General features: G+C 35.2%; 3 protein-coding genes across 8 annotated transcripts in view; 2 read left to right on the top strand and 1 right to left on the bottom strand.

The window, feature by feature from the left end:
* The window catches only part of npepps (aminopeptidase puromycin sensitive), a 302,499-nt gene that overhangs the window by 112,203 nt on the left and 162,506 nt on the right, over positions 1-27,790 (top strand). The window lies entirely within an intron of this gene.
* The window catches only part of gpr179 (G protein-coupled receptor 179), a 99,394-nt gene that overhangs the window by 50,018 nt on the left and 21,586 nt on the right, over positions 1-27,790 (bottom strand). The window contains exons 3-6 of one of the 4 annotated variants that reach the window (XM_087273305.1): positions 24,381-24,464; positions 2,077-2,160; positions 786-2,005; positions 246-354 (exon numbers count right to left, since the gene is read on the bottom strand). In XM_087273305.1, coding sequence (XP_087129431.1) covers positions 246-354; positions 786-1,672 — 996 coding nt within the window. In that variant the 5' untranslated portion in view covers positions 1,673-2,005; positions 2,077-2,160; positions 24,381-24,464. The remainder of the gene's footprint in view (positions 1-245; positions 355-785; positions 2,006-2,076; positions 2,161-24,380; positions 24,465-27,790) is intronic. The other 3 variants (XM_087273303.1, XM_087273304.1, XM_087273306.1) reach the window with 3 other exon arrangements.
* The window catches only part of socs7 (suppressor of cytokine signaling 7), a 42,878-nt gene continuing 18,645 nt past the window's right edge, over positions 3,558-27,790 (top strand). The window contains exons 1-4 of one of the 3 annotated variants that reach the window (XM_087272432.1): positions 3,754-5,410; positions 13,446-13,510; positions 17,417-17,521; positions 27,335-27,466. In XM_087272432.1, the coding sequence (XP_087128558.1) occupies positions 4,080-5,410; positions 13,446-13,510; positions 17,417-17,521; positions 27,335-27,466 (1,633 nt within the window). In that variant the 5' untranslated portion in view covers positions 3,754-4,079. 3 annotated transcript variants of the gene reach the window in all.

Genomic DNA, 27,790 nt, shown 5'->3' with positions numbered 1-27,790 from the left:
AACAAATAAACTGTATTAACTTCAATATGGTTTCTATATAAACTAGTTTCTATATAAACTAGTATTCCACTAAAGGAAGTACAGGATTGGAACTACATGATGATGAGAACTGACTTCATTTTTCATTCCTGTTAAGTAATATTTAGAAATTAATTTTGCCAGAATTTTAATAAAACTTAATAACGCTGACATCATGACCATTTGTAGACCAACAGGAAGTCAGCCTGAGGTCAGTAGACTCTTACCTCCATGCTGGTCCGATTACACTGGTGTGTGTTTGCGAACCAGAAATCTCCAGTGGCACATTGATCCACGCTAAATCCCTGGATGTTGACGTCGACACGAATCACACCCCTATCACCAGAACACAAAGAGAAGCAAAAAAGTAACAATACTTGTAGTAAACTTAAAATAAGTAATTAAATTAATGGGATAGCCTACCCAAAATGGACATTATTTTAATTTTATTTTACTTACTCTCATGTCTTCGCAAACCTAATTACTTACTTTCTTTTTTTTGTCTAGAGTGAAAGTCATTGGAGTCCAATGGGGTAAATTTAGACCTCATTAACTCTCCTTGTATGGGCAAAAACATTGAAACACTCTTTGAAATGTGTTATTTTGTACTCCACAGACTAAATTAAGGTAGTAAAAAAAAAAGTGATGACAGAATGTCCATTCTTACATGAACTATCCCTATAGTAGGACACATACAGTTTTGAAAGGCATTTTGAGTACACAAATGAGCAACCATTTAGACAAGAATTTAAAGAAAGTTTACTGACCTGAACTCTGGGCTGAGGTCTGGCTTCAACCCATAAAATGGCATTGAAAGGCTAAGTAACCACCCTGGCAAAAAACGGCCATCAACACACTCAAGGAAAGGACCTTCACCCCACTGAACCCCACTGCTATTGATCACATAACTGTCCCCACGTGCCCACTTGGGAGTGTCTAGGGTGCTTAGGTCATTTAGAAGAACCCGTTTGGACAAGGCATGGAGGGGCGGAGAGCTAGACTTGAATATATCAAACCAGCTTTGGTCAGGGGCAGGAGGACGGAAGCTGGTCCAGGCAGATGTGAGGTCCTGCAGGAGAATGTCTTGTGTTGTGCCTTTGGAGGCACGGAGCACCAACTGGGGCTGTTGGATTGTTGGGTCGGCGTCGAATGTTAGAAAAGCTCGTCTGACCAAGCCTGGCCGATCCCCTTCAAGCATAGTCCGGACTAGTGCATGGTACCACTCTATATCCTCTCGTACACTGGTTTCTCTCAGCTCACTAGCTTGGAATATGAGGTTGAGAAAGTTGGCAGCATTTGTCAGAGATGCTATGGCTTGGTGCAAAAGAGGGAGAAGGTCTCGAGGTGGAGGTCCTCGCCGAACGGGCAGCTGGAAAGTTCGTGTGCAGGTAGAGGCAGCCAAGGAGGACGAATCGCCATTGTAGAGGTAGCTTTCTGCAGCGGATCGGTCCTCCACTGTTACAGGAGGTAGACTGGTGGCTTGGGGGCTAGGAGACAAACCTTTTCCTGCGGTGATATTTGGGTCAGTCAGAAAAGGTGTTGGGGTGAACTCCAAGCTGGATGTGTCCTTGAGTTCAGACACCGTGCTGAGCTGAGCACAAAGTAGTCTAGGCAGCAGCAGAAGTAGTGGTAGCACACCAGCAGATGGGCCCATACTTTTAGCAACTGCTTCTCCAAAGCTTTTTACAACGGAAAGGATCAGCTTGGCGCTTTGTCACGTCCTGAAAGATGCTTTCAAAACGCAGGCCTCCATTTTTTCCTTTTTCCTTGCTTTCCCAAAAGTGCCTCACTCGCAAAATAAGTGTGCACTCATACACGAACACTGGTTTTCAAAGCTGAAGATGAAGCTCAAGAGGGTAGAGAGGTAACACTCAGAGTTCTATGCGTCCTGAAATAAGCTGATCGTGTCCACCCTGCATGTGATACTGTCCGGGACCATGAAGACTTGGATCTCCAGCCTGTGTGGAGTTAATTATTCATCAAGAAACTGAAGAGAGAAACAGAGATCAACTAGAAACCGACAACATGTGGAATACCCCTGGTTCTCACTCCGCTCACCTCTTCACACACTCTGCAGTCTAAATCTCTCCCTCTCTCCCATCTCTCTCGCTCCCTCTCCCAATCTCCCGGTAGTGGTGAGTGCTGAGAGAGGCACATCTGTTAATGTTGGATTGTTATGATGAGTGCATGTGCATGAGGATGGGCTGATGGATGAGAGGATGGGAGGGTAATCCTCTCTGTTGGGGTATGCATCAGAATCTCACCGCTTTGTGGATTAACCCAACACTCACCGGCTGGGTCAGTCATGAGTGGTCTTTTATGGACTGTGTATGTATGTGCTACTTTGTGCATCTGTGAACATGTGCATGCAAGTCTGCATCTGCTTGGCAGATGAAGTGCAATGTTAATCTCTGATAGAACTCTGATAGCATTTTGTAGAGGAGGGGAGTTAGACAAATAAAGAAGAAGAAAAAAACATGTTGCACATGTGTACTACATGAATTAACGTCTGTCAATGATATGTGTGTGCAAGAGAGAGAAAGATGATTCAGACAAATCCAGTCATACTGGGTAATGCAGGCGAATCCTTGTTTTGGTGCCATGGCAACAGGGCTCTGAGATTCAACACTCATTCCTGTGGGGCCCCACCCCCATTCAGGACTGCAGAGGCTGTGGCTGCTTGTGTGCCCCTGTACATATGTGCATCCACACACAGACATGGACAGTTATCAAAACAAAACTGTGTCAGTGGTTTTCATGGATGAATATATGTGTATTTGTTTGAGTGCTAAGCAGTGTCCAACCGCTTTGTGTGTGTTTAATTAGAGATGATGTTTTGAATGCATGTGATAACTCTCAGATAACATAGCCTACTGTGAAGACACATTTTCTGCTGGATATTTGCGTAACCCATGACTGTAATAAAATTCATAAACTCTTTGTGTTATGAGATGGCAGGTTTTAAAGGGCTCTGTGAACATGTGCAAATGTTTGTGTATAGCGACACCGTTCGGTCCATCAATGAAATTGCATTTCACTAATACATAGCAAATGAAAAGTCTTGACCACAGAACAATGGGTGAATGTAAACAATAACTGTATTCTCTCTCTATAGGCATCTATGAGCATTATCATGTGCAGTTATTTTAAAATATGTATATTTCCATATTATGTAATGTGTTTTAGCAAAGTGGTAAAATAATTATTGCTGCTGATTCATTACAGATTAACATATAAATGAAGAAAGAAGTTTTTTAAAAATAATCTTTCGTTTAAATGCTGAAAATTTTCTATTTGCATAGATATATTGTCTAAAACAGCCCGTGTCATGTTTAATGATAATAAATCATTAAGTTATTTTGTTTACATGTCTATAATAAAATACACATTTTACGCATAATTCTGGGTGCATTTATGAACATTGCGTTAGGCATGATGCTTTAATTTCAGCATGTCAAAATGAGAGTCGTCAGAGAAATAATGATATCGTGCAAAAGCAAATCGTCTTTCACTCGTAATGCAAGAATAGTTTCGTTCGTCTGAAAGGCGATGCAATTGCAATTGATGCATCATAAAACATCAGTTGGCCAGGCCATCTTCCAGACAACAGCGCGCTAAATGACATGAAAGCAACATTACAGCACGGTGCACGTCACTAAGGGGGACAGCACATAGCCTGCAGCCAAGTGGACAGCAATGGCACCGATAAGACCAAACACGAAACGCATCGAATTTGCGGAAGTGAGCGGGCGGGTGGGGCCTCGACAGTAATGTGACCACAGACGCCGTTAGGATTGCGTGAAACGAAGCGTTATGTATGACCCTACAAAGACCCGTTGAGATTTTTAAGGCCGGACGCGAAATGAGACGAGGACGTGCGCAATGTTGAAGGAGCGACTGAAATAGAGTTTATATGCACTAATTGTCTGGCGCTGTGTGAGGGGGCTAACTAACACCAAGAGGATTACCATCATCACCATCATCACACAACCGAGATCTCATGACTGGAGCAATGTGAAACGCCGATATCGCTCATTCCTTCAGTATATTGAGGAATAATAATGAACAACGCGCAAGATATGTCTCCCGATTTTGTCTTGATGCGCCTGGTCTCCGCGGCCGAGGATGACCGCTTGGACGAGGAGAATGGGAATCTGTCGTCGGGCACTGGACTGACAGTGGCTATCAAGGGGAACTTTGAATGCACGCAGAATCACGGCATTATCTCGGCCGTGAACAAAGCTCCGCAGGCCAGCGGAACGGAGGCACCTGACGCGGGAGTGATGGCGACCAGACCTGCGCTGTCTGTGCCGCCGCCTCCTCTCCATTCAGCCGAGGCCCACGGGTACGATCTCACCCACCGAGGTGGAATGGGGCCTCAGCTGTTGGTATTCAGAAACATATCGAGAGACTCTGAAGGATTTTCCGAGAACAAGTCGGAGGATCAGCGCAGGGCTTTTGAGGACCAAGCGCTACTCGCTTCCGAGTCCGGCGCTGTGGACGCTCAGCATCCGCCTACATGGACGCTGCATCCACAGCTCAAACTGCCAGCGGTTGCTACGGATACGGATGGAGGCGAGCTCTGCCACCGGCATCGCTTGATCACAGACCAACAGGACTGGCCGCCGGTTGTGGAGCACAAAACGAGCTCGATGACAGTGCAGCGGCAGCTCCAGCTCCCCGAAGGTCCAGTTCTGGAGCTCGCGAGGAAATTCGGCGAGCTGGGAGTTGCTCCCGTACCCGAATTTCTGCTCAAGGATGGCGAGCTGCAGCACTGCTCCTGTCAAAGCGTGCTGGGCTCGGCGGGGATGCGGCAGGGAGAGGACCCGACCGAGACCAGCGATGCTTTGCTGGTGCTGGAGGGCCTCGGGTCAGAGGAGGTGAACGGCCTGGGCATCAACGCCTGTCAGAAGCCCGAGTCCCAGACCACGGAGCCCGGCGCGTTTGCGCTAAAGTGTTTCCCCTCGGTTCTGTCCGGGCAAGCTATGGGGGTGTCCGGGGGACTTTGCTCGCCGACGTGTTGCTTGTTGCGAGACTCTGTAAACAACAGGCCCCAGGCTCCCGCCGCTGACAAACTGACTCCCGAGGTGATTTCCCAAGCCGAACCCAGCCAGGAGACGCCATGCTCCAGCCAGGCGTCCACGCCGAAGGCCCGGAGTTCGAGCCGGGCGCATCTTTCCGCAGCGAGCGGGGGAGAGAAGACTCTAAAAGTACCAGGGAAATCCAGGAAGGGCTCGCTTAAAATCCGACTCAGTAAACTTTTCAGAACTAAAAGCTGTAGTGGCTCTAACAACCTTTTGGACAAGAGACCTTCAGTCACGTTCTCCATATCCTCTGCGGGAAGTTTAGTTGACATGTCTGGAGCTATCGGTGGAGAACAAGACACGAGCAGGTGAGTCTTCTGCCAAAACAAGCATGGTTGAAACTGCATTTTAAAAGTAATTTTTCTCATAAATAGATCATATAAGACATAAATAATATAATAATATAGCTTTGGGGGGAATAAAATCTAAGAGATCATATATTACTTTTTAAAATCTAATGATTTATTGTTATGTGTTTGAGTTAAACAGGTTTTGTTTTGTGCTGCAAACTACTTATGACATTTATTCTACATTTATATTAAAATAACTAAATGTTGTCATTTAGAGCATAAAATGACAATCTGTCAAAATAACAAAAAGATGCTGTTTGTTTCTATACAACTTATCTAAAGTAAAAACTTTAGTATTATGTTAAGAAATCAATATGTATAGAAATGACCCTAATACTAAATCACAATAAATGAAAACATTGGTTATTTTGACACATTTTCTGCAAACAAACAAAATGTTGTAAAATAAAACAATTACACACACACATAAACAGTAAATCTAATATCTTAATTTCTTTGCAGCTTTATATTTGATCTTTTCAATAACATATTTATTTGGGTTTTTAGAGAAGCTTATGATTTCCAATAATTTTAGTTAAAATATTCAAGGGTAACATTTGTATACACTGTAAAAAATTTCCAGGTTTTCACAACAAGTTACTGTAATTTTTCACAGTAAATTACATTAGTATCCCTTCACAGTATTTAACTGAAAAATTCACAGTAATATGTTGTATTCATAATTTTATTGTGAAATTACGGCAGGTAGCATGATTACAGCAAATTACTGTGAAAAGGGCTATATCTTTTGCACATTAGTTATAGAAATTCAAACCTTTTTTAAACTCAACGTAGAAATTAATACAAATGAACTTTTAACAGATAATAACAGAATGTTATAGCCCCCAAAACGATTTGGTTACCAACATCTTTTTGATTGTACTGCACCTTTATTTAATTTTATACAGTTAACATAGAATAGGAAATAATATTTAATGAACATAACTGTGTGCTTAGCCAAAACATAATAAACTGGAATAAAAAGTAATTAATTAATGAAACCAAAGACTGTTAAACAGCCAACAATTATTTCAATGTCAGGGTAAATGTCTGCTTTAGACGGTTTCATGAGTATTGGGCACCTGTCATCGCCTGGAGGTCACTAATCTCAGAATTAAATATATATATATAAATTATTATTTTTTTATCTATATAAATAAACCACAGATTAGAGTTTTAAACAACTACATTCTAGCATGAAAAACAGTTAAAACTTCATTTTCTGACGCATATAGAGCCATCGAAGACGGGGCAATTGTCCCAATGTCTAGCCTGAAGACAGGCGCCTCTCGGCGGATACATGAGTAAAGAGCGCCGTTACCGCCTGGAGGTCATAGATCTCCGCTACCGGCAAAACACACTTAAAATTACACACAATCTTTACTAACAGTCCACAGATTTGAGTTTTGAAGAACTACATTCTCGCATGAAAAAGTGTTAAAACTTTATTTCATTACATATTACAAGCAATATTTATAATATTATGTGCCTTCTCATCCACCATTACAGCTTGATGCAGCTTGGTGCGAAATGAATCCTGGGAGGAAAAAATAATAATTCTCAATACACTCCAAACGAACTTTATTCTTATTGTTAAAGTCAGAGATATGTAATATTTTGAATGGCGAAGAAAATAATTAACTTTATATTTCAATCAATATATTACTCTTGCACTGCTTCGGTTCAGGACTCGTGTGACATTGAATCAGATTCAGGTATTTTATCAGACGTGTTCATGAGCTCGAAGTGATCAACAAGCAATTCGTGTACAAGCAGTACACGAACCAAGCAATATGATGAAATATTAATGAATTATATGTTTGCGTCTTACAATATTATACAAAACGGAATCGTTTTCAGGCGAATTCGACTCTTTACTGTTCACTTAAAGGAGCCGAATTCGACTCTTTACTGTTCACTTAAAGGAGCCGATTCATTGAACAGAACTGACTCGACTCGACCGCAAACAAGCGCCATCACCACAGACAACGCCGTCGTCTCTTCACCCAACGGATTCATCCTCGGTAAGTGTTAAAATATGACTTTTGTCCGTTAAATGATTGTTGTATGTGTATTTCTTTATAGTGCATGTCATTTAACAGGAATTTACCGAGTACTTTAGTTGTACTCGCACGGACAGGGTTTAAGCGCGCCTTTTTTTAAAGCAAGAAATTAACGACGCCAGATGGCAATTGTAGTGTTTTCTGAGGTATTAGCATAACGTTAACGTTAGTTCCTGAAAAAAGAAAGGGAATTTTCTTTAATTAACTTCTTGTCAACTGCATTTTCTGTTTCAGTACAAGACTGAAGTAAAGGTGAAATGACTAAAGTTAAGGTAAGCTCTGACCTTCACTTAAGTTAACGTTACGGTTAGTGACCATCATGTATGTTAATTTTGTTCACTGTAACGTTAACGTTAAGTTAGTTAAATAAACTAAACTCATTATGAAACTAGTCTTAACTGTTTTATTAAATGAGGCTTATAATACAATTCAGTTGTATTCTTTTAAACTAACACAGTACATATTGTATATTTCTCACTGGTGTTAATGCAGTGCTAACATTTACTAATGAGAACTAACTTAATTGTATATTGTCACTAACTGTAGATTTTATTTTTTGGTGTTCAGGTGTACCTGATAATAGCTGAAGTGTGAGGTGAGTGTAAATTCTGAGCACACAAATATAACCTAAATTCATTATCACAATCTAAACCTATATATATATATATATATATAGATAGAGAGAGAGAGAGAGAGAGAGAGAGAGTGTGCGTGTGTTAGGTTGAGTCTTATTCTACTCTTATTATATTCAAATTTTTTTGCAGCCACAGCCACTGATGTTGAAACACTGATGCTACCAATTAACCCTCGCTTGATTATTAAAGGTAATGTTGATGCCTTTCTCATTTTTATTAGATTTTTAAATGTCAGGTTTTTCACAGATTTGTTGTGAGCAGTTTCTTGTACAAACTCTTTTTCTTCTTCCAGAAGTTCCACCAGTACCTCCAGTAGTAGTAAATATTAGACAAAGATTTTTTTAAACTATAGTTTTTATTTTTATCAGCAATTTTACTGGGCATGTGTTTGTTTGCTTGGTTTTTAATTGGCAGAGCATGGAATGTCAACTTTGTTTCTACAAACAAATTTAATTATCACAAACACCTCTAATTTAGTCCTTCTTTCCCCCTTTTAGTCTTATTCCTTGGAGGGTCGAGTGGTCATGGGACCTCACCTGGATTTCACAACTGACTTTGAATCTGGTCTGAAACTGAAGTATGCTGAAGTTGCCTTTTGCACTCTGGAATTTAAGGTAATGTCTACAATAAATATTGTAACTGAGGGCTTGTTTTGGGGGGGGGGGGGGGGTGTGGGGGAAACAAGGAATGTATAGGAGCACAAGTCATGACTCCCCTTGTCCCCTTGTTATAAAGGGCCGTGTTGCAGACACAAATTGTTTGTCTGTGCTGGAGACCAGAGGGGAAGCTGTCTTTAAAAGGATGGGGCTCTTATATCATATGTGAAGTTACCTATTCAGGTGAGTGGATTACATACAAGTCATTGCAAATGCATAAATAGTGGGAAATTTTTACTGGGCAGCACAAATTAAGTGAAACTCAAAAAACGTTGAAAAATATTTGGAATATTTGCAAAAAACTTGATTGAAATGAATACAACACAAGTGCTGTATCACTTCAATCAAGTTTTTTTTTTGCAAAATTTTCCTAATATTTAAATCATAAAAAATTAGCTTGATGCAAGAAACATCCTGCTAGTATTCAAGAGCAAGTGCTGTGATGCATGTGTTAACTTTGCAATAAGTGTGAACCCAGCATTAGATTATAGTCTGTAAACAGAAGGTGTAAATCAAATCAACTGTTTTAAAATGCTCTGCCTAGGTCATTAAAACCACTATTTGTTGTTGGACTGTTCTTGATTGTGTGTTTGTGATGGAAATGTTTTTCAGATGTTTTTGTTTAAATGATTGCAGTTTGACTGAGCTACAGTATTGTCAGCATGTTCAAACTGAGCTAACAGTAATTTTGCTCTGTAGTGCAGCAGTAGTGTCCCAGTAGTGTTGTATGAAGCTAACTGTTTTTCTGCCCTTTTGCTTATAGGTGCTTTTTGGGCACCAGTTTGGAGATGGGAGACAGACGAAGTCAAAGAAGCAGAGAAGACACATCAACCAGCAAGTGTGTAAAATTATCAGGAAAATGATTGACCTTGAATAGACGACTGCCTAATTTAGCAAGAAGTTTTGTCTCTCTCTCTCTCTCATGTATATGTATATGTATATATGTATATATATATATATATATATATATATATATATATATATATATATATATATATATATATATATATATATATATATAATGAGAGACAGAGAGAGCGCACTCTGAAGCACTGCTTTTTATATGTATGCTACATATGATGTCAGATTTTTTTTATTAATATGTTCTTATAGTATTTTTTGAGGCTTCACCTTCACCTTTTGAAAGTTTTCTGAAATGTTTACACAGATGTCATTAAGCTGTTAAATAAATCTGTAAAATGTATGTGTGTTTGTTTTTATTTTGATTTTAGAGTCTTCTCAGATCACCCAAAAATGAAGATTCTGTCGTCATTTACGCATCCTCAGGTTGTTTGGACACAAAGAGAATTATTTGATATTTTTATTCCTGTGTTTAACAAAAAAACATTTTTAACAGAGCTGGAACAACCTGAGAGTGAGTAAATCAAGATAGAATTTTCATTTTTGTGTGACCTAAAATTGCTTTGAAATTTTACAGCACCAAACTGTTAAATTACAGTAATCCGGGATATAATTGTAACTTTACAGTTAAATCAGCTATTTAAACTGCAACCTACTGCTAAATCACAGTAATCGTTTTGCAAATTCACAGTAAAATATAGTTAATTCTACAAGATAATACTGTGAAATCACAGTAACAGACTTTATTATCTACTGTAAAGTTACAATATATGGTTGTAATTTCACAATAATTTAATGTGACAAAACCACAGTAAATTACTGTGAACTACCTCACAATAATTTACTGTGAATTTACATACAGTAATTTACTGTGAAAGTAATGCAATTATTAGCCAGTAATTTACTGTGAATTTAAGGTCAAATTTTTTACAGTGTATGTTTTCTTCCATACCAAATTAAACCACACACACTCATCTCAAATGTGAATTTCAAAGCAAAGTGATTATTTAAAAACTTCTTTTAAAAAGTACTGTTTTGAATCGTGAATGTGATAAACTTCGTGACTGGTAACCTAAAGCACAGATTGTTTCTAATTTGTGTGTCATTTGTTACAAAGTCTTATACACTGTCATATAAACTAAGCAAAATACTATCAATAATTGTAGTTTTGAAATACATTGTATTAAAATGTACATTTAGTAAAAATATGAGGAATAAACTGTGAACTTTGGTGTTGTTTACAGCTTTGAAAATCATGTTTTACAGTCTAGTACAGCTTGCCACTGGAGCAGTACATTCAAAGAAACAACTGTGTACCAAATCCACCCCTAACAGGTGCATATTAATAAGGATAAAGTACAATTATTTCCCTTAAAGGCCATTGCTATGACAGCATTTTCCCCCAAAGCACTGTTTTTCTTTCAAAAAGTAAACAATAGACATCTTAATTTGCTATAACAAAATAACCGCTTTCGAAATATCCATCGTAAAGTGCTTAAGGACATATTTTACATTATCTGCTTGTTAAGTGGTGACGTGTTTGTGACGTATGTAATACTGTTTCCAGGTCCAAGCCGCCATTCATTTGAGTGGAGAAATCATTCGTTTATGATCACGTTTTATTCCTATCACTCATTAAAGTTAATTTTATATAACATTATAGTGTACACAACAAACTCTGGGCTTGCTGCATAACAAATACCAAAAATTTAACAATTTATAAAAAAATTAACCACTTTCTGGCCATCGGATATTAGGCATGGACTTATATACCGCGATCGTGATTTTCGAAAGCCTTAAATCGCTTTGTAAACGTTTATTATTACCATTTTATGTGTCTCCCCATTCAGTTGAATAGAGCGCTTGGACCCGGAAGCCGCTTCGTGTGATGTCACACTTAACAAGCGGATTGGCATAGTAAAAAGATATTATTATAGAACATTTTATGTCCTTTGACCACTGTTTTTGTGCAGTTTTAAATTTGACATATTTAACATTTCCCATAATATGAACACCTTTTTAATGCAAGTTTGTCTTTTCAGCATGAATTGTGTCACTGTGGTTGTACCTTTTTAAAAGGTGCACATTTGTAAAGGGCACAACAGTGGTACTTTAAAGAGATAGTTCAACCAAAACTGAAAGTTCTGTCATTGTTTACTCGTGTTTCACTTGTTTCAAACCTGTTTGACTTGCTTTTTTCAACTAAAAACAAAAGAAGACATTTTGAATAATAACTGACTTCAAAAACTTTATGCAAAACCGAATAAAGAAACACAAAGGTTTGGAACCACTTGAGGGTGAATAAATATTGGGTAAATACCAATTTTCATTGAACTATTCCTTTAAAGATGCATATTAGTAACTAAAGTGTACATATCACAGCCTATAACTGCTAAAGTGTACCCTTTGAAAAGGTATCACCCAGGTGACACCTTGTGCACCTTTATTTCTACTAGTGTAAAACACAATTCATGCCATGGGACTCTTTAAACCAGGGATCTCAAATTGCTGACCCACAGGGGCATTTACAGCCCCCTCCTCCTCAACTGGCATGAAAAGGATCCAGCCCAACAAAACGTATATTTTTGAACCATGCACAATCAATGTTGTGCAGTCGCATATAGCCACTTGTGGTTTTGACTCACCACCTACTGGGCATTTATTTTACTTTTAGTTTTAGGATTAGTTTAACTTTCGGTTTCCCTCAATGTGTAGTAGAGAGTAACGGACATGCAGACTATATCTGGTGGTTGATATACACATTGAAATATCTCAGTAAGTGCTCTATTTTTTCTAAAGTTCTATATATATTTAAAAAATATTTAAGGTTCATTGGATTATTAGTTCTATAAGCCATAAAGAAATTTCAACAACAAAATACAGGTGTAATTCTGTAATGGCTTAGACATTATGCTGGTGGTGTAACAAATATGATAATTTTGCTAATATTCGATTCAAATTGACTCATTTAATAGATTTTCTTCATATGCTTATTAAGATTTGAACAAAAACTATGTACATTAGCAAATTTGTACCGCTGGTTAAATGGAAAATGTTAGTAAATGTGAATATGTACAGTACATACTTTTCCCCTGTTTGTTGTAGTTTTACAAAAAAAAAAAAAAGATATTAAAGAGAACAAATACCTTTTAAGCTTTTGGTTAACCAACTATTGGTTAGAACAGAATAATAATAATAATAATAATAATTATTATTATTATTATTATGCCTATTATTTGTAGCATTTTCGTAGCAATTTAAACTACCCTTCAATATGTACAACTAGAAAACAAAAAGCTCGAGTTTTGACAACATCTACAATGTGGAAGAATGACTGAGTGTCTAATGCTCAGCCACACACACAACAGCCACAGATATATTTAAGCAACTGTGTGATGGATAAACCTGCTGATTTGCATTTTCAATGCTGACAGGTAATCCTTGAAATAAAAACATCATGTCTGTTGTCCTAAGATGCATTAATTTACATCGGTTTTCCACATTTTTCTTGTGATTGAATGTTAAAATGGTCCTCTTATACCCCTCTTATACCTTTTATGCTTTAAAAATAATGCTTTGGAATAGTTTTCAATTTGTCCCAAGGATCACAGGTGAGTGCACCCTCTGAATGAGCAGTAAGACATTTAAATTAGGATCATGTATGTACTTTGAATGTATGAAACTAATAGTATGATAAACTAATGATACAGAACTAATGTAATGAGTGTGTTGTCTTTCTCCAAGTATAATATCAAAAATGATTATTCTTTTTCTGCAGCCAACCTGGACTAACAAGGGCACAAAGTGCTTTCTCTGCAGCCTCTTTTACTCCAGTTTTCACAGGTAAATAAAAATTTAAGAAAACACAATACGGGTGGAAGCTGAAATATTCCTTGAAATACATTAAATGCCGACACATTAAGAGCTCACACAATGAAATATAGTGCCCTCTACTAATATTGGCATCCTTGGTAAATATGAACGAAGAAGGCTGGGAAAGATGTCCTAATTGTGTAACTTTTTTGCTTATAAAATATTTACTAGGCCTATCGAAAATCATGACACCCTGTGAAAATCTATACCATTACTCACATTACACCCTGCTTTCAAAAGGCTTTCAGGATAAAGTTGTAGAAAGGCACAGGTTAGGAAAATGGTAAAATGTCAAAGTCTTGAAAAGTTGTTTGGAATATGATTTGATTTCAGGATGTAAATAAAGTATTTCAAAGGGGTATGATGATTTTCTATAGGCACTGTGTATATATAAACTGAAGATGCTTGTTTTTGAATGAGAGTCTAGACTTTTGTATTGAAACTTTTTTAAACTATTAGTGGTGATGTAGGTGACATTGGATTGTAGTTTATGTAACTTTCTGACCCTAAGACACAGCTTTGACTCTTAGAAATTTTGTTTGGCCACTTGAACCATCCTCCTAACAGTTTGGCAAAGACTGACATTAGGGCTGGGCAATATAACAAAAATCTCATATCACAACATATAATTTACAGTTTACAGTCACTGTAAATTCAATCAATTAATAGATTATTGTATATTATATTATAGATTATTATAGTTTATTAATAGGTTATTGACCATGTAAATCAGGGGTGTCAAACTCAATTTCTGGAGGGCCGAAGCCCTGCACAGTTTAGTTCCAACCCTAATCCAACACACTTACCTGTAGGTTTCAAACAAGCCTGAAGGACTCAATTAGTTTGATCAGTTATGTTTAATTAGGGTTGGAACTAAACTGTGCAGAGCTGCGGCCCTTTTGGAACTGAGTTTGACACCTGTGATGTAAATCATTCATTCTTTCTTTTTTACATTTTGAAGTATATACTCCAAAAAAACATATACACTTATTCATATGATCATATTTCTCATTTTATTAAGAACTTCAGGGCAAATGTTTAATAAAGAATTAAAAAAAGTTAAATAAATATGGATTACATATAAAACACTTTAAAAAAAAAATAAACGACTGCAGGTCCAACATAACATATTGCTGAATAAAATGGAAATGTAAACATTGATCTTTCAAGTTTGCAACTTTCTCATGATGCTGTTATTAATGTTTCTGTCTAGATTCTGTAAACTTGGTTTCATATAAATTATGAAAAAGTATTACTGTAAACAATGTATTTTGTGACACCACAATATAAAAAATAGAGCATAATATGAAATGATAGGCTTTTTATTTTGTTCATACGATTTTCATATTGCAGAGCCCTAATAGACACTCATCCTCTTCCAGGACAATTCATAACACCTCCAGTTGGCTGAAATGTCTTCATTTTTTAAAACCTGATGGTGGAAGTGGACATTTTCAGTGTTTTTACCATTTTCTTATAGCTGTTTCTCATTATGTGATGCTCAACAACCTTTTACCTTAAAGTCACAGCCCTATTCTTTGGATTTCCCCGTTATGACGAATAGCTGAGAAAGTCTGACCTGTGTTTCCTCATATGTATCTCCAGTGTAAAAAGGAGTCATGGCGTAACAATTTCATGTTGCTTATCACCCAGGTTTACTAAAATAGATAAAATATTAATAAGATGATAATATACTCTACTCATACCAGTTCATAGAGGAGTTTTTTTTTTTTTTTTTTTTAGCTGGGTTTGTTCTCAGTGTGGCTGTTTACATGCACCAATTTTGTTGAATCTGTTTACATGTATTATAAATATTGTAATCTGATCTAAATATCTGCTTAAATGCGTTTTGTATACATTCCGATGCCAATATTTACATTTCGATACCGAAAACTTTTGTATTTAAGAAAGATTTGTTTCAATGTATACAAAAAGTTGAATTCCAAAAGCCCATTCCGCATGTGTGTTTTCATTATGCACATTGATAATAAAACAATGTAATAGTCATGAATGGCCTTTTCCCAAATTAAGTTAAGTGAATGCAAGACTGATACATGCAACTCTTACTTTATACTTCATAAATACATACATACATGCATACATACATACATATATACATACTTACAAACATACATACATACAGTGCTCAGCATAAATGAGCTCACCCCATTTTGAAAATGAATATTTGTATCTATTTCTCAGTGAAAATGGGTAATATAAATTGGTGCATTTGAACAAAACAGATTTATTAAACAGATATATTTATTAAAACAATATTTTAGTCACAGAACATCTTTAGAAATGGAAAATTCATGCAAAATATTGCAATAAAATGACAATCTACATTGCAACAAAATTGTATGTTTTTTTGTTTTTATTGATTTTTGTTATTTTCTGAAATGTTATTTAAGATTTCTTCTTAACATATACATTCAGCCTCCATATTTGGCTTCAGTGCTGACTTATCTATGTTTATGCAAACATATAATATTGTAAAGCATCCTACAGAAAATGTTAATTTAAATGAGAGATTTGTGGGGGGTGTACTTATATAGGCTGAGCACTGTATTTATATTTGCAATATACAGTAGTCAACATTTGAAGTGGATCAAAACCTTCCGTCAATGTTTTCCTAAATCAATTGAACAACACCCATTCTTGTTTTAGGACAGTCTTGAAATACTTTTATGATCCAATTTAAATGTTGACTACTGTACATACTAGGTAGGGGCCAGTAAATTTTTCTGACGGCATGATAACCTTAATTATCACTGCTCTAAAATATGTTTTTTAAATGTCTGAATAAAAATAAAATAAACTTTTTTCTTGTTGAACAATATACATTTAATTTTAGGAAATATTTATAATAATTTGGAACTGCAAACATGTCAGGCTAAATACTTAAAATAAGTCATCGACTTCCGCTATCTTCATTAGTTTCAAAAACACGGATTTCTTTTGAACACATTTAAAATAAAACACATTAAAAAACCTTTCAAATACCTTAGGAATGGTATAACAGAATTTTCTTGCGGTTTTAAAACCTTGACTTTTCCATACCGCAGTAAACCTTGAAACCAGTCATTGTCCCATTCCTAGAACATACATACATACATGCATACATACATAAAATCATATTTTTTTTTCATAATCTTCATTGTCTCTTTTTTTATAATTTTGATATTTTAATATTTCTTTCCAGATTTTTGTAGTTTCATCTCTTATTACTAATATGTCTCTTCTACTTTATTTTTTTGAATTTAATTACATTATTTATGGGCTAACACAACTATATTCAAGTTACATTTCTAAAACAAAGTGCTTTAAGCAACCTAATGAAAATAAACAGCTCGTGGTTTTACATCCTTTATCCTGCATTTTTTAAAATATGCGCTGGCCAATGTATCTGCACATGTGCTCTAGAGATGTTTGAATGCAATCGAAAAAATAGTCGGATTCGATCATTTACAAGGTAATTTTTTGCCATTGGATAAGATTAGAAAAGGAATGAACCAACCTTTCCAATCAAATTGAATATACATTCAGATCGAGCTCAATCAGATCGATTAAAGTGTTTAAATGAATGTTTTAGATTGAACCATTAATCTGATTACAAATGGATTGTATGGGTGCATGTAAACATAGCCAGTGGGAGCATGTTTTTTTATTTTATTTTTTAAAAATCTTTTAACTAAATGATTAAAATGTTAAACAATAATGCCTTTTTCTTTTAGTTCGTGTATACCAAGAGTGCTAAAATTATGGAGGGCAAACGTTAGTAGAATTAGTTGCATTTTAGGCAATATTGCAACAAATGTTTGCTGATGTCATTGATACGACTCTTGTCCTAAAGTGGCTTTTTGGCTTTGGTTGCAGGAGAGACGGTGTCGTTAGTTGATGTGGACATCTCACAGCGAGGAAGAAACTCTCCTCATCCTCCCACTCCTCCACCTCCCCCTCGACGGAGTCTCAGTCTGCTGGGTGAGGCTCTCTACTAATGTTTATACACTTGTTCATCGCCTCCATTTCTTCTCTTTTTAACATGTCCATCCGTTTACCTCTTTTTAAAAAACATCTCCAGTCACCTGATCCTTGTATATTGCCTTTATGTTTTGTGCTGTCACTTCTACCTGTTGTACGCCAGTCTTTCTACGAGTAAGATTTTATACATTAGTGTTTCAAGTGTTTTTATGGATAAGATTTTCTTTTTAATGGTGTTAGTTAAAACAGTGTTTCTCAACCACGTTCAGACCACCAGCTCTGCACATTTACATGTTTCCTTAACGAAAGACACTGACTGACAGACCTGTAATGGGTGTGTCAAAGACATCCAAAACATGCAGTGTTGGTGGTCCTCCAGGAACGTGGTGGAGAAACACTGCTTTATCGAACACCATTAAAAGTTACTGCCCATTCACACCAAAAACAACAGCTATAATTGAATCACTATGAAAGTGCACAACAACATTGTTTATTTTCATAATGTTCTGCAGTTTTGTTGTCCATTTTTTTAAATGATTTCAAGAGAAGGTTTAAAACAAATTTAGAAAGGAATACGTGATATGACTGATGGCGGCAGGCCTCTCATACGTGATCAGCAATAATCAAATCAGATCTAAGCAGATTCAAGCTTGCAATAAAAAAAATTAAAAAAACAATTTCCCCCTACTACCTTATTTTCATTTTGGAAGAACTCCCTCTTCCACCCCATCTCCTCCTTTTCCTCCCTTAACAAGGGGGAGGTCCCAAGACCTACCTAATCTCAGACCCCCTTTATAGGCAGTTTGTTGACCAATCGGAAGCCCTGGGCTCAATTATCTCTGCTCTCAGGGTTCTCTCCTGGGACAGCATGCCAAAACATCTCAAATCCTTGAAAGTTTTTAATATTTAGATATTTAAAAAATGTATGAGCATTTATATGCCTTTATGTTTGTATAACATCATCTTTGCTTCAAATTACAAAAAACAAATTGCTGCTTGTGCAAGTAATGCAGTGTCAACGGGACCGGACAGTAAATTTGACATTATTCTCTCCTTTGGCTGTCGTCATCAGTCTCACATTATTTTCCTTTTTCTGAAAGTCTTCAAAACACCGTCGTGGAGTTTTTCTTTTATAAATTGAGCAAATAAGATTGTAAAAAAAATATTTGATGTACTCTCCTATTCACAGCGCTAGGTTTTGCCAACTATGATGACTTCCGCTGCTGAGAAACCCAGAAATGTTAAAAAGGTCTATAGCGTTAAGCAATATCCAAGTGTGAACTGTTGAAATTCTCTTTAAAGCAGGATGGACCAGGTATATTCTATTTAATAAAATAAAACTTTAAAAATTTTTATTAAAACAGTCATTTACTGAAGAAAAACTAAATAGACATTTAAAAAAGGAATAAAAGACAAAAATACAACAAATAGTTTAAACTTTGACAGATTAAAATTCTATAGTTTTCGCTATTTTTATAATCATCATCCTTGGTGTGAATGGGAATTCAATTGATAGTTATTATTATACATTATTTAATATTATTATATTTAAAAACAACCTTTTTAATATATTTATAAGATATAAATATATTTATTTATATTATATAAACCAAGACCATTGTAAAAGACCATTGTAAAAATCTGTTTAGAATTTTTTGATGAATAGAAAATTATTTGATAAATAGAAATTATCAATCAATTTTATTTAGCAATCTATGCATCCTTTTTTTATGTTTTCCTTAAATTGATTATTCATTTTTTTTATGTTAAACTTTTGAACAGTAGTGTTCATCATTCAACAGTGTTCATCTCCATTCAACAGTAAATACATAAGAATCTGGTCAGCATTATATGTACTTGAGAAAATATACTCCACGATCATTTGTAGTGTAAATGCAAATCTGTCCCAGACTACAAAGGAACTTTTCATCTGTCAACCAAATAATTCACTAAAATCATCCTTTCTGAATTCTGAACATTAATAATGATAATAGAAAACTCATCTCAAATATAGAATCTTGATTGGACATTGACATTTATCTTCATGCGATATTTTAGTCCTGATCAAAAGTATTCAAAACAGTTTGAAATCCAACCACAGGCCGATGATGTTAGACTTCAGCCGAAAGACATTTTCTTTCACCTTCTCCTTTCACTTCCCCTTTTTTATGTTTGGACTTCATTCTTTTCATTTCATGGTTACTGAAGTTTGTGATTGTATCCTGCAAGCATAAAATTCTCAGAAGCGCCACTTAACGTGGAGTTATTGTGCTAGTTTAGCTGTGGTTAGACTTCACCAGTTTTAGGCACACAGTTCCGTTTGCAATAAAGAAAAGCCTCTTCGCAGTGGTTTTCCAGGTCATCAGCTCAGTGTTGTAGTGTGGTCGAACAGAGTGAAGACTGAAATAATCTCAATATTGGAGATTATAGGTGTTAGCTTTGTGTTTTTATATATGACGAAGTGCCCGTGAGTGAATAAAGAGAATTAGGTATGTGGGATTATTATTGTTGTGCGTTTGAAGCTGATTTTGTTTTGTTGATTATGATTATTTGATCATGTTTAGTAAAATGGTATGAGATGCACATTTCCAATCCAGGGAAGAGGTTTTAAAGTCCTTTTCACGTCAAAATTTACAATGCTTATGTTACTGGTGACCGTTGTTATTCTTAAAGTGAACAATTAAGCCAAGGCTGAAAGATATTGGAAAAATCTAACACTGAGATTTTTTTTTATCCTATGATATATAGCGATAGGAATACAATCGCACTGGAGTTGTTGAATAACTATTTGGAGATAATTAATTGTTTTATATTGATTGGGATCAATAGGGGAATCAAAAGGGGAATGCATACGCATAAAATGCAAAAAGAAAAAGAAAATCTACAGGCATGGATAAATTCATTAAAGGAAAAAATACAAATGAAATAAACAGCATTTTATTGTTTTGAGAGGAGTCAAACTCAGCTTTACAATAAAAGAATAATCAAATGTAAAAATAATACTGCACAGTCTTCATTTTATAATAGTAAAAGATACAAATGAAATAAACAGCATTTTATTGTTTTCAAATGAGTCAAACTGTATTCTCTTATACAACAAGTGAATAATCAAATGTAAAAAAAATACTGCATAGTCTTCATTTTATAAAACAATTCAATAAAATTAATCGTTATTCGTCAAACGGTACAATTTCTTGTGCTTGAATGCTTTTAAAACCCTCACACATTCACAGGCTTCAAAAATAATAAGAATAATAAAATAAATTCAGACTCAACATTGCGTATACTCATTATGTAACTAATTGTAAAGGCTCACAATGCAATATCGATGCTAAAACAATATATTGTGCAGCCCTAATTTCAAGGGGGTAGGTTTGCACTTGACATTGGTGGGGACTGGGGACGAGTGAATACAAACCCCCCACACCACCGCCAAGAATGAATATTGTTTTTTATGTATATTATATATATTATATATTGCTTATAATTACTTAACTGCTATTAAATTCATTAGTAATGAATCCTCTCTATATACAATTTATTAAGCTAAATTAAACAGTCAGGCGCGTAGCCAAGGGGGTTCAGGTGGTTTGAAAGACCAAAAGTTGGATTAATATTATTATGTTTGAATTTAACTTATTATTCAAATGGCCAAATTCCCTCTGAGGAAGATTGAACGCACTGGCCAGTTTGCTGTTTGCCTATAGCCTTCAGTTTTCAATTTAAATCAAGTTTTAACAGATTTCCCAAAGAAAATAATCATAAAAAATCATAAAAAATAATGTTTTTTTATAAATAAGTATATTTTCATATTTGAAGAGTTTAAATGCAAAAACCTCTAAATATGCCATTTAATACAAGTCAAAAGTGTCTAACACATATTGTCAGCAATGCCCGTGCGGTCACTTATCCATCGATGTAGAAAAGTGATGTAAAATTATAATTTTCTTATTTAAAAAAATATGTGCATACTGTCCACCGAGAAAACTCCCGAGATATATGTTGGGCTTTGGATGGACAGTCCTCCACTGCACCTTGGTCCCACATTCATTTTAAAGGAGCGCTACCCTGTACTAAAATGGTGACTCTAATGACGCATTCCTTCCGATAAACAACAATAGCATAGGTGACATCTAATGTAAATATCTATGTTAGTTTGATATGAGGGAATGATTCACAAAAAGAAAGCTCCGCCTCCTACTCAATATTATGTTTTGATAGGCTCTATGCACAGCTAGAGTTTTATAGCCAACGATAAACTTCCAGTCAAAGCTTTATGTGACTATAAATAGATTTAAGCATTCATTTACTTGAGCGTAATACCAGATAAAAGACCATTGTAACCACTAGCGCCGTCAGTAGCAACAGGCTAGTGCAGAAATTCCATTGAAAATACTGAGGTAAAATAAAAAAATAAAAAATGGGGTCATATTTTAAAGACATGGCAGGGGGAAAGGGAATTTAATGCAGTGCTTTTTGTCCGGTCTGAGACCCCTTTATATCGCATCTCTGACAAGCAGTAAAGACTGCTAATTTTTAAAGAAATCAGATCTTAAATGTGACAATTTTGTAATGGACAGTTCACCGAGAGCCGTTAGGCTGCCTGGCTGAAAATTAAAAGTTTGTGTGCATATAGCCCATTGGAAGTACATCAACATACTGTAATAAAAGTCTTTCAGTTCCCATAGATTTAAGGATAATACTAGGTTTAAGTACAAGTTAAACTTAGTTCACAGTTTGTGTCAAGTTTGTTACGATTAACTGTTTTTTTTTTCTTGAAATGTCAGTAAATGGGGCTTATTTTTGGAGGTTTCGTTTTAAAGGGGTGGTCAAGAGTGGATTTTTAGGCTTGGTTGTGTTTATAGGATGAAAAGCAATGCATGCTCATGCTTTATTTGTAGAAAATCATATTAGTTTTTCATATATCCTACTTTGATTATATACAGCTACTACAGAACCACCTTCAAGAGGCTCTGATTGGTCAGTTAACATAATGTTCTGTGATTCGCAGATCAGCTCCACGTCACCAAGAAGCGTATCTGTTAAAATATTACAGCGCCTCTGACCACACCCCTTCACTGCACAGGGTGTGTGTGTAACCTGAAAGGTTTATGACATCATTAACCCGAATGTATTTTTTATAGTCCCCAAACGTTGTTTGCTGTAGGCTTTGCTAAGCTAACTCTGTAAATACCTAAATACAAATGTCTCCCTTTGCATTGAACTTTGACCAAATTACATTCAGAGATGTTGTTTATGTTCACACAGCTACATTAGATATCAACAAAACTTTATAATGTTATATCGTAGTGTACCACCAATCGTATTAAAATAATTTATAACATAATTTACATAAAATAATTTACATTTACATTTTTCAGTTTATTCATGACAATGTGCTTTTGTATATTGTTATCATTATTAGCACTTTTATTTATTATATGCACATTTATATTTGTTTTATTAAAACAAACTTAGATTTTCCCTCCTGTCAGGTTTTGGACCATATGGGGCAAAGAATCTGTATAGGATATAACTTATTAATTATAAGATTACATAATTAATTATGTAGGCTAATGGATATATGTGCGTATAACATGTTTTCTTATCCAGGAAAGAGAGTGACGCTGTAGATGCTCTGTTTAACTGTATTCTCTCTAGTAAATTGTTCAGTTTTTTCCCTTACAAAGTCGGCCATGTAGCAAATGGATTATGGCGCGATTCAACTGGCTCTTAAAGGGAATGGGAGAGGAGACTTTAATTGGTTTATTCTCAAAACACTCCTATAACTTAAGAGTATAAGCTCAACCCTACACAATGGCGCAAAGAGGGTTTTTCCATCCTTAAAATAGCAAAAGTGGCCTCTGACACACCCTTAATGCTTTTGCGCCCTACGCTTTGGACTTTGCTAGATAGTCAAAATAGAGCCCTTACAGTTTACACTGTTGTGTTGAAACTAAAATGAGACACAACTTTAAACTGAAAAGATGGGTAAGTGTTTTTTCCACACTCAGTGTTTTCTAAATGTTTCATATTAGCTTGAAGGCATGGTTCAACCAAAAATGAAAAATTATTTCTGTCACCGTCTTTCACTTGTTCAATACCTGTTTGAGTTTCTTTCTTATATACAATACACAAAATATGACATTTTGAAAAAAAGCTGATACACTGAAAAAAGAGAACTTATTTACAATTGAATTAAATCAACACAATTTTAAAGGTTTTTTGGGACACCATAATTGACTTATGTTCAACCAACTTAATTTTTTAAAAAACAAATAGGTTTACTTAAATGATTTGTGTTGGGACAACATGAAGGAATTGTGTGCAACCCAGTGTTTTTTTTTGTGTGTGTGTGTGTGTTGAAAAAAATGGTTAATTGAATTTACAAAAAATGTTTAAGTTAGGTGATTGCAACAATTTATATGGCCTGAATTTAAACTTGAACTTCACTAAATTGTATACGTTTGTTTAAAATCAGCCCATATAAATTGTTTGCATTTTGTTTTAAATAATTTAGTAAATCCAACAAATAATTTTTTTAGTGCAGCTGGCACCCATTGACTTCCAGAGTAATTTCTTTCTTTATGAAAGTCAATGAGTGCCAGCATTCTTCAAAATATCCTCTTTTGTGTTCAACAGAAGAAAGAAACTCAAAGGTTTAAAACCACATGCGTGACAGACGAGGTCATTTTCAATTTTGGCAGAAAACCAACAGTTTATTAATGAAACTGAATGCTTGTATTTTACTGAACCTGGAATATTCATTTACAGTAAAGATGACTCAACGTATTTATTTCTTCTCAGCCGGGAAGAAATTAACTTTCCAGTGATGTGAATGTGATGTGTTTACTCTTACCAGTGTCCATGTTGTTTCCCCATGTTCAGTTCCTCGTGTCACACTGTCTTAGTCTTCCTGTCACACTGTCTTAGTCTTCACGTGCTGTAAGAGGATCAGATATTGTCACATAATTGGAGGATTTGTCCTGCTGCTTTATGGCTCAGACATGCAAAACAACTCGTATACTCATGTTAGTTCCAGTATTCCAGTTTACTTATTAGATAGAAAATCTGCCAAAAGTCTATTTTGGTAATAAAGTTGCAATCCCAGCATTATAGATGTGACATCTGCAGTAAAAACTTGAAACTAAATAGCAGATAATGTATACGGTAACAGAACATCGAAACGTCCATTTATAACTGACCAGAAAAAACTAACCACATAGTTATGAGATCAGAATTATATGATTATGTAAAAATATGATCTGCAAACATGTTTTATATTTTAAATGAGGGAAATAAACACAGATGTGACCAAAAATGTAGCAATTCTGTGAATTTATTTGTACAAGTCAAAAGAAATAACACGAATCAAAAGCAGGGATTCTACAGGTTTCACCAAGTCAAATTTAAGACTTTAAAGACCTTTTTAAGACCATCAAGAATGAAATTTCAGAAATATATAGGTCTTAATGCTAGACATTTTCTTAATGGCCCAGCAAAAAAAAATTCAATAACAAATCTTGCCCCATCAAGAAACGATATCTAATGAACTATTTTAGCCACATATTTTAAATCATTTGTCAAATACAGCAGACCCTAGTTTTATACATGCAATTTTTTCAACATAGCTTAAAAAAACGGTTAAAAACTTTAATAAACTAATGTATGCACAACACAATGTTATAATATTCCTTATAAATAGAGCTTTGCTAAAAGTTTAATTGAGATGTCCTCTTAATGACTGGGTGTGTGTTGGATCGATTGGGTAGCTTTACATAAAAAAGGAAAATTAAGACCCTTTTAAAATGATTCAAGACCTACAATTAAACATTTCAGAGAATTTAAGACTTTTTAAGGCTTAAAATTGTGTTTTGGAAATTTAAGATGTTTTAAGACCCCGCAGGCACCCTAAAAAGCATAAGAGTTAGCTCTCTATAGAAGAATAATATTTTATTTTATTAACTTTTTATTAAATTTGACATTTACTTTTTTCTATATACACCGTAGGGCTGCACAATATATAATTTCAGTATTGATATCGCAATGTGCGCATCCACAATAGTTACATCTAGGCCTACATAGAATCTGCGCATGCAGAAATCCACAAATTTCTGCCAATTTTTAGCCTATCATTGAGTCCATGTATTTACTTGTGTAAATTTATCCAGTTTTTAAATTAATTTCACTAATATTACTATTATCAGATTTCTAATTATTTATTTACAATGCAGTTTGTAAAGTAATATTGTCTTTTAGTGGATATATTACATGAGAAACTTGCTTTGTTTACCAATTAAGTGGATCTAATTGGATTTGCATTGTTAACAAAGAGTTAAAATGTATTGTTTTTATTTCATTTGTTAAGTTTTTAGTTATGATACTTTAAAAAAGATTCCACATAAATCTGCTGATTTTTTACAAAATTCTCCACAGAAGTAGCAAAAAATTGAAGGATGGACCATTGAAGGACCATTTTGAAGGATGTAAACAAAAACAATGGCCCCAACGTATTTCCTGTTTTACATTTTTTTTTTATTTCTTTAGCTTTCGAGAATCCAAAAAGAGCCACATATTGATAAATAATGTTATGATAGCCGTTTTAACATTAAGTTATGATTGAATTGCCTATTGTTACAGTTATGAAATAGTTTGATAACAAGCAGGAAATGAAATGATCATGGGTCAATTACATGACACATTGAAATTCTTGATTACATCAAAGGCCTACCTATTACACCTGGTGCTGGCGACCTGTAACATTTACCATTTTTATTTTAGATTTTATTTATTTATTTTTATTTATTATAATTAATATTATTATTTCAATTATAATAATTTTTTTCTATCTGTATCCAGTTATTCTCTGATGTCAAATTTGGTATTTATAAATTTATTTATTGTTGTTTTGTTAATTGAGTTAATGAATGAGAGGTTGGGGAATAGGATTAACAATGGACGTTACATTACTGTTTACCTCTCAATATTTAATTCGTATTGTCATACAAAAGATTAATAATTACATTTTTATAGTGAAGGACTGCCAAGTCTCATTTTACATTAGATTTTTAAATATTTGTGCTGGCATTAAAACTTACCAGACAAATATAAAGCACCCCCTCCCTTTTAGAAAGCTAGTTTAAAGATCATTTTAAAAATGTATGCAGCAGCAATCCCCTATACAAATCACCCAAAATTTTCAGAAATAGCGAACTCTTCTCAAAAATAGTTATTCAGTCCATCTGGTAAAATATATTTCATATTGCAATGCATATTGCTGAGAAACAAAATATTACAATGTCAATTTTTTCCAATACAGCACAACCCTAATACACTGTAAAAAACGCTGGGTTTCACACAATCTATTTATGTTGTGGAAATATAAAGAAATTAAGTTACCTTAATAATTTTTTTTTATGTAGTTGGATTGAGCACAAAACAATTAAGTTGCCCATCCAAAAAAAACCTCAAGAATAGTGTTGTTTTGTCTCATTTTAAATAAGGAGTTTGAACAAACAGCAAACATCACTTTGCTAAATCAATTTAAATAGTTTGAAAACATTGACAACCTTCATTATTTTGGTGGAAACTGTTAATATTTGCATGGAATTGTTCATATGCAGTAATGAATGCTGTTGTCGTCCTATTTGTTGTCATACTAGGGTTGCATTCGGTCATATTCAGATTCCTCTTCATCATTCGTGGCACCTGACCTTAACCTTCTCTTCTGTCTACACTTCCATTGCTTTTATTTTGTACCATCTCCTCCTCCTCCATCCTGGCTCTGAACCCTCCCTCCTGCTCTCTTTCCAGACGATATAGGTGGGCCGCAGCCTGGGCCTTTCCTAGTGAGCGTAATGGGGGCATCCCTGCAGTCTCTCCCTCTGCCTCTTCCTCCTCCTCCCCCTCTCCACGCCACCATCCAGCATAGTCTCAGCCTCAATGGTAAGACTTGGGTGCCGTGGAGGGGCTCTGGGTGTTTTTGGGCATCTTTTCCGGTTCTGAGAGCAGAACTCCAACCTCCCCTTCCCTTTCTGTGAACCGTCTCTCTTTCTGCCCTCAGAAGCTTCTTTATTCCGTGAAATGCAAAGGGAAATGGAATAAAGTGCTCATGTTATTGTTATATTCTTGAGAAAGCAAAAGGCAAAGACAATACATGGCACCTAGAGCATGTATCACTTTGCTTAACAAAGGCTTTGGTTTGACCGCATGGTTTCGTTTCTCAGTTATTTTCAGAGTGTGGAGGAAGGAGGCTGCGTGTCTGTAAAA

Source organism: Danio rerio, chromosome 11 (assembly GCF_052040795.2).
Source record: "Danio rerio strain M-AB ecotype USA chromosome 11, GRCz13ab, whole genome shotgun sequence".
Classification (NCBI taxonomy): domain Eukaryota; kingdom Metazoa; phylum Chordata; class Actinopteri; order Cypriniformes; family Danionidae; genus Danio; species Danio rerio.
The sequence above is the reverse complement of the archived record's forward strand: the minus strand, read 5'-3'. Positions and strand labels throughout refer to the sequence as shown.